General features: G+C 54.2%; 1 protein-coding gene across 2 annotated transcripts in view; it reads right to left on the reverse strand.

Annotated features, from left to right (window-relative positions):
- Positions 1-5,129: 5,129 nt before the first annotated feature.
- The window catches only part of LOC112107239 (dual specificity protein phosphatase 23), a 7,210-nt gene continuing 4,970 nt past the window's right edge, over positions 5,130-7,369 (reverse strand). For both annotated transcript variants that reach the window (XM_026657613.2, XM_026657615.1), the window contains exon 3: positions 5,130-5,880. In XM_026657613.2, coding sequence (XP_026513398.1) covers positions 5,695-5,880 — 186 coding nt within the window. In that variant the 3' untranslated portion in view covers positions 5,130-5,694. The remainder of the gene's footprint in view (positions 5,881-7,369) is intronic.

A 7,369-nucleotide genomic window follows, 5' to 3' on the forward strand; every position in this document is an offset into this window, starting at 1 on the left:
TATGCTTATGAATGTAAATATGACATAACTGGAATATGTTTTATGCTGCATATGCCATGTAACATATCTGTGTAAAGGTTATGATCTACTGAATACATTCATCCTATTTGTATGCATGTGTCATTGTTGTATTAGAAGTTATGAATATTGGCTGTATACTTGTTTGATTTTAAATAACCTTAGTAAGGCATTTGGTCAGCTTCTTTAGAAAGGAATTTGCAAGTTAAGTGCCCAATCAAGAAGCACTTAACGGACAATGGATCTTGGAAGGCTCCAATCCACATAAGTCTACATGGAGACATTCAAGATACCATGTGGTCTGTTGCTGCTGCCTGTAAAAACTGAGTCACGCATGGACATGTGACTTGCCCAGGTGACTCCAAAACTCCATCTTGGAGCTGGACTTTGCATAGGAGAGAGGAGGGGGTCTCCACCCACAAGGGAAAGTCTATTTAAGCCCGTGGGAGACCCCTCCATATGGTCTTCAGCTGGCTCAAGAGATAGCCTCACCACCCCCAAGGATACCTGAGAGAAACTGGAACAAAGGACAGTAACTACAGGGGGTGTGAGTGATTGCTGGACCCAGACTAGAAGGAGACTAGTCTGTAAAAGGAACTACTGGAACACCTCTGAAGGTGAGGTTTTATCGGTATTCAGTTTTCTTACTGTATTAGGCTTAGACTTGCGTGTTTTATTTTATTTTACTTGGTAATTCAATTTGTTCTGTCTGTTACTACTTGGAACCACTTAAATCCTACTTCTCTGTATTTAATAAAATCACTTTTTACTTATTAATTAACCCAGAGTATGTATTAATACCTGGGGGGGGGGCAAAAAAGCTGTGCATACCTCTCTATCAGTGTTATAGAGGGCGAACAATTTATGAGTTTACCCTGTATAAGCTTTATACAGGGTAAAATGGATTGATTTGGGGTTTGGACCCCATTGGGAGTTGGGCATCTGAATGTTAAAGACAGGGACACTTCTTAAGCTGCTTTCAGTTAAGTCTGCAGCTTTGGGGCACGTGGTTCAGACCCTGGGTCTGTGTTGGAGCAGACGGGCATGTCTAGCTCAACAAGACAGGGTGCTGGAGTCCCAAGCTGGCAGGGAAAGCAAGGGCAGAAGTAGTCTTGGCACATCAGTTGGCAGTTCCCAAGGGGGTTTCTGTGATCCAACCCGTCACAACAGGTAGTGTTAAGAAGAACATACAAAGTATCAATGATGAGAAGCGAAGTGATGAAATTTGTCCTGCCAGTACCAATGCACTTGCTGAAATCGCTGGTGAGACGACCATTACTGACTCAACATGTGGATCTCAGCCTGTGAAGCGAAACATTGACACCAGGGACAAAATAGGATGTATATCAAAGAGACGTAAATATGGAAATGGGCTTTACTTGGGCTGGAGACAGTGAATACCCTCAGCTGCAGTGTGCGCCATGTGGTGAAGTCCTGTCAAATAACAGCCTAAAACCATCTCTTCTACACAGACACTTGGAAACAAAACATGAACAACACAAGGGGCAAACCACCGGCGTTTTTCAAGCGGACATGGGTGCAGCTAATGGCGAGCAAGGAAGTTTTGCGCTCTGCTGCTCCTGGTGACAATCTTAAGGCCCTTGAAGCATCACTAGTGAGTTACAGAGTTGTGAAGTCAGGAAACCTCACACCGTAGCAGAGGAATGAACACGAGCTGCGGCTGCAGACATGGTAAGCACTATGCGTGGAGAGAAGGCCAAAAAATTAATTCAGTTAGTGCCGTTATCAAACAACCCATCGAATTGATGACATGGCCAATGATGTCCTAACTCAATTAGTGACCCGTGTCATGAGCAGCCAGTACTTTGCTCTGCAGCTGGAACAAAAGCAGTTGGCTGAGTTTTGGATCCAGATGTGAGCAGAATTCCCCAAATTCTCAGAAGGGGCTGTTCAAGGTTTTGATGCCATTTGCTACAATGCACCTGTGTGAAAGTGGATTTTCATCACACACAGAAATGAAACCAAAGTATCGTCAGTGCCTCTGTGTAGAAAACAACTTACGATTCAAACTATCACCTATCATGGCAAACATTATACGCCTGTGCTCAAACAACCTTGTCTGTCATGTTAATGGTGAGCGGTACTACTAAGCCATTCTTTACATTGGTCAAAAGTACACATACATTAAAACTAAAATCGTAAATTATATGTATTATAGTCCTTTATATCGTGTGTTTGTGTATTATAATTTGTACCTTTTGTACACTGCTTGGACATTAAAAGACTTAAAATATAAAACCTGTATTCTGGTAGGGGTATGCGGGCAGCTGGTAGATCTGGAAGGGGGTACAGGGGGCAGCTGGTAGATCTGGTAGGGGGTATGTGGGCAGCTGGTAGATCTGGGAGTCTGCGGGCAGCTGGTAGATCTGGAAGGGGGTCCGCGGGCAGCTGGTAGATCTGGAAGGGGATATGCAATAAGAAATTTTGGGAACCTCTGGTCTAGATGGCTTGTGAGATCCGCAACCATCATACCCAACAAGCAATTCACCGTGCAGTTCTCCTTGTTATGACAAACCCAGCTATCTGTATTTCGAAAAATCCAGTCCCCCATTACTATTACCTGTCTCTTCCTGATAACTGGGCTCACCTCCCCCGGAGAGGTATCTTCAGTGCAAGAGGATACCATGACATCATCTGGAAGGAGAGTCCCAACTATGGGATCATTTCCCTCTGCTCCAGCCTGATGTTCTCCTTCCCTGAGACTTTCATCCTCCTCAGCTGCACAGGTGCTGTCAGACTGGGCGTAGGACCACTCTTCTGTGTCCCAGAAAGCCTCTTTGTACCTCTCTGACTCCCTTAGCTCCTCCAATTCAGCCACTCTGGTCTCCGGGTCCCGTACGCACTCTGCAGGCCAAGAGCTCCTTGCACTGACAGCACACAGGCCACCGGCCCACATGGCAGGTAATCGTACATGCTGCATTCAGTGCAATAAACTGGACAGCCCCCCCGCTGGACTTCTGCCTGCATTCCTATTACTCCTGCAGGCTTGGTAGGGATTTTTTGGAGGGGGGTGTTAATTGGCCTGAGTTCAGATTGTTAATCAGGTGTATCAGGCTCCCACATTCCCTCCCTAAACTCGCTGGCGAAATGCCTGTGGTCACTTAGGAGCTGGCTTTTTAATGCCCTGTTCTCCCTGAGTAGCCCCTCCCCCTCGTTAAGGGACCCTAAAGGGACGAGAAATCAGAGGACATGGGAAGCTCTCAGCCTTGCCTAGCAGGCCACTTGGCTCAACACATGGCCCCCAATCAGACCACACTATAAACGTCAATCCAGCAGGTGCACAGCAAACAAACTAACAGACCACAGACGAGGGAGGAGAGACAGATGCTTCCACCCAGAGAGCTACTTGTTGCCCCTGGCTCCCAAGACACAGCTCCCTCCGCTCCCTGCACAGAGCAAAGGGAAGGCAGAGAGCTGATGCCTGGTGAAGCCATGGTTTCAGGGGCCACCGCTGGGCAAAGGCCAGGAGGGTTTCTACTGGAGGAAAGCAGCCCAAACTCTTTTCAGTCTTGCCAAGCGCCTTGCATGGTGCATCCAGTCAGCCCTGCATTCCTGAGAAAAACAGAGCAAAAGGCCCCTATAACGCACCATCTGGCCTAGAGCTACCCGTGGAGACTAGCAGTCCCAGCTCTTCCAACTGCCATTAATATCTCTGTGCACTTTACAGCCCTTATCAACCAAGGTGTCAGAGCCCCACTGCAGCAGGAGGAAAGTGCCATGCATCTATTTCACAGAAGGGGTAGCTGCACGAGGTCACTGCTGGCACGGCTGGGAATAGAACCCTCTTCAGTCTGGCAGAGCCACTTGGCCATGCTGCCTTTCAGAAGGAATGTGCCACGCTAAGTGCTTGGCTATGCTGCCTCTGACCTAGGCTAAACTCTGCTCGGAGGGGAACAGAACAAGGAATCCTGATTCCCAACAGCCCAGTGAATCTGCAGATTAACCGCTGAGTTCTGGGGCACTACAGGGGAGGCCTTTGAGGCAACCAACATGTACAATTTGGATCATAAGTGCCTTGGGGGAGGCACTGGCTAGTCATGTGCCTGTACAGCACCTAGGACTGCAGCCTCTAGGAGCCACTGCAACTCCACAGCTAACTAACAGCCAGGACCCAGGCTAGTGGGCACTGCTATGATGAAGGCAAATGCAGCTCTGGAGTAAAAGGGCAAAGGCTTACGCAGGCCTGCTCCCTTCTCTAGGAGTGGGAAATCCTCATTCCCCTTCTCAGCCGCACTGACAAATCCTGCAGCCTGCCTAGGCGGAGTTGGGAGGAGGGAGGAGCACAAACAGGGCTCCAAACTGCCCCCAGCTGATTGGTTTGTATTTAGGGCCCATCGTCAGCCAAACAACCTGGCACACAGCTATTGCTCCAGGCTGGCACAAGCCAGGCACAGCTACGGGGGCAGCTCAGCTCCTGGGCCCTGCAGCTGCACGGCCACTCCCTGCTCCCACCCGGGACAGCTGTACTAAGCATAGTGGCTTTAAGGCTGTGATGTCTGGTGTGGGGGCCCTGGGGCAGAAGGAATGGCCTAGAACCCTCTAATAGCCAAGCCCCCTCTGCACAGCAAGGGAAGGACCTTGGGCGCTTTCCAGCCATTCCTCTGGATCTAACTCTGTGGCAGGTACTTTCCAGCTTTAGCAGCAGGCGTGGCTTGCGGGAGGGGGTGACGCAGGTGCCAGGAGGGAAGTGCCCCTCCAGTCTGGCCTGAGGCTCCCAGTCTCTTGCTGGCCTTGGAGAAGATAGGTCGTGTGCTGGGAAAGCTGGTTTGCAGCAGCAGATGCCCTCACTGCCTGGCCTGCAGCACCGAGAGCCCAGGGTCCCAGGACGGAGCCTGGTGCAGCATGGCACAGCTGGCTGCCCTGGACCCGCAGCCTCTGCACCCACGGAGAATCCCACACTGGCTGCACAGCAGGGAGATCACCTCTCATGTAGCCACAACCCCCATGGCCAGCAAGTGACCTGCCCCAGCTGCTCCCCAGCCCCCTTCACTCTGTGCAGCACTGGACACACTCACAGGAAGCACAGGGTGTAAATCCCTCCCTGCCCTATGACCTGCACACGGTGCCCCACACAGAGACCACAAGGGGAGCCAACGCCAGCTTCTTTTATTCAGGGCGGGGGGCGGACACGTTTGCAGCAGCTCAGAAGAATAAACCCCCCAACACCTCCAGCCTCATCTACAGCCCTTGGCTGGACAGGCTCCAGCCCACACACCCTGCAGGCATGCATAGCCTCCCTGCAGGGCAAAGCCCCACTCCATCTAGGGGCCTGGCTCTCCCAAGGCAAGGATCACAGGGGACTGGAGGAGACGCTGCCCTACGGGGCTCCCCCTTCCACGTCGCTGCCCCTTGCCCCTCCCCGATTCAGAGCTCATCCTCTCTGCCTCGAGTAAAGGGGGCTGGGGCAACTCGTGCCCAGTGCAGGCAGATGCTGCCAAGAATGGGGTCTGGCCCCAGGCTCTGAGCCCAGCCCCTGCTCCCCTCAGCAGCCAGGCACTCCCTGCTGAGAGGTGTTGGGAAGGTCCCCTCCATGGGTCCAGAAACGCCCAGCCACAGGCCCAGTAGGGTCCTCCTGCAGGTGTCTGTGTAGCTGAGCAGCACTCTCCCTCTACCCTCCACCCCCGTGCAGGGAGAGGGGGGCGCCGCCGGCTGTGGCTATTTGATGTGGTGGTGGAACTGGATCACGGCTTTCTCCTGGTCATGGGTCTCGATGGCTCCTGGCCGGATTCTCCGGATCTCGTGGATGGCGTCGACCCCAGTGATTTTCTGGGCCTTCACCAGGTAACAGGCCAGCATGGTTCCCGTCCTGCCAAATCCCAGCATGCAGTGCACCGCCACGGCCTGGGGGAACAGCACACGGCAAGGTTAGACCAGGCCTGGTACCTTCACCCCCACTCACATCTCGCCGCCTGGGAGCAGGTAAATGTCCCCGCACAGAGCAGGAGAGGCCTGCCCCCATCTCCGGGACTGAGTGGCAGAGCTGGGTGTCCCCAGCGTGAGTGCCTTGGCTGGCCCGGTAGTCAGAAGCCCTGGTTGTGCTGCGGGAAAAGATGCCATGAGGCTGAAGGAGAATTACTGCCCTCTGCTCACCCAGCACCAGGCACTCCTCTGGGTTGACAGCAGCAGTGGGAAATACCCAGGGGCTGGCAGGCTCCTCTTCTGCCCTAGCATTTTTCTCAGCATAAGCCATGTTCACAGTGACGGCTGCTCGGGTGTCTGGACTACAGGCTCCCATGATGGGCAATCAGGCCCCAGAGGGCGTGGCAGGGTGGAAATGGTGCAGTGCCCTCAGAATCCATGCTGGGCACTGGTGCAGAACAGCACTTGGCCCTGCCCCACTGGAGTGGGGAGGGGAGGGGTAAGGAGCTGTAAGATCTGCCCCACCCCGGCCAGCCTCAGAGTTGGGGTGACTCTGGGAAATCCCCCCGCATCCTTGGTGACGTTTGAGAACCTGCTGCGCCAGGGCCCTCCAAGGCGGTTACAGGCTGCCTGGGCCATGTGGCTGCTCACAGAGAGCTGCAGGGGGCTGTTATATGCCAGCCCTGTGCCCCCAGGCAGAGATTTGCTGTTGCACAGGCAATGCCAGTCCTCGTGTTTGTGGGCCTGTGGGGCCATGGAAAGTCCTGTTACTGTCCCCACGGCAGAACCCACACCACCAACTCCTGCCTCCTCCTGGGAGCTAGCCAGCATTCAGCCTTGCCCTCTATTGGATGGAATCAGAATGGCACAGCCATGTGTCTCTGGCCCCACACTGCCTACAACGCAGGTGGCCAGGGCCTGGACCTCGAGCTGGGTCCCATACCAGCCAGCACTGGGAAGCTCCCATGGCCACAGTGGGAGGCACAACGACCCCAGCTCTAGGGACCAGGGCTGTTCCCATCGCTGAGTGGGGGGCAGGCCCAGAGGGGACACGCCTGAGCTGGGTCACAGCACAATGCATGAGCAGCCCCACCAGGAAGGGGGAATTCCTGGGCCCTGCCCCAGAGCAGCAATCCCCGCCCGCAGGCCCAGAGCCCTTCCTGCTGCTCCGGGCAGAGTTTGGGCTCAAAGCAGAGGTAAGCCCAACCTGAACCCTCCCCAGGCACCAGCCGACCCAAACCCGCCCCCAGCGTCCAGTCCTTTTCAGACCTGCCCCAAACGTGACACTTCCTCCCCGTTCCAACACCACAGCCTCGTCCTTGGGGCTCAACCTGTGGGGGCTCCCAGCTCCCCACGCCCTGTGCCCACAATTCATCTCTGGCCACAGCTGCGTTATTTGGAGTTGCTGCATCTCCGCAGCACATGCAGCGCGGCGAGGGGGCGGCCGGCGAGAGCAGCGCACGCAGCGCGG

This window comes from Terrapene carolina, unplaced genomic scaffold (genome assembly GCF_002925995.2).
Source record: "Terrapene carolina triunguis isolate 2854851 unplaced genomic scaffold, T_m_triunguis-2.0 Scaffold249, whole genome shotgun sequence".
NCBI classification, from domain to species: domain Eukaryota; kingdom Metazoa; phylum Chordata; order Testudines; family Emydidae; genus Terrapene; species Terrapene triunguis.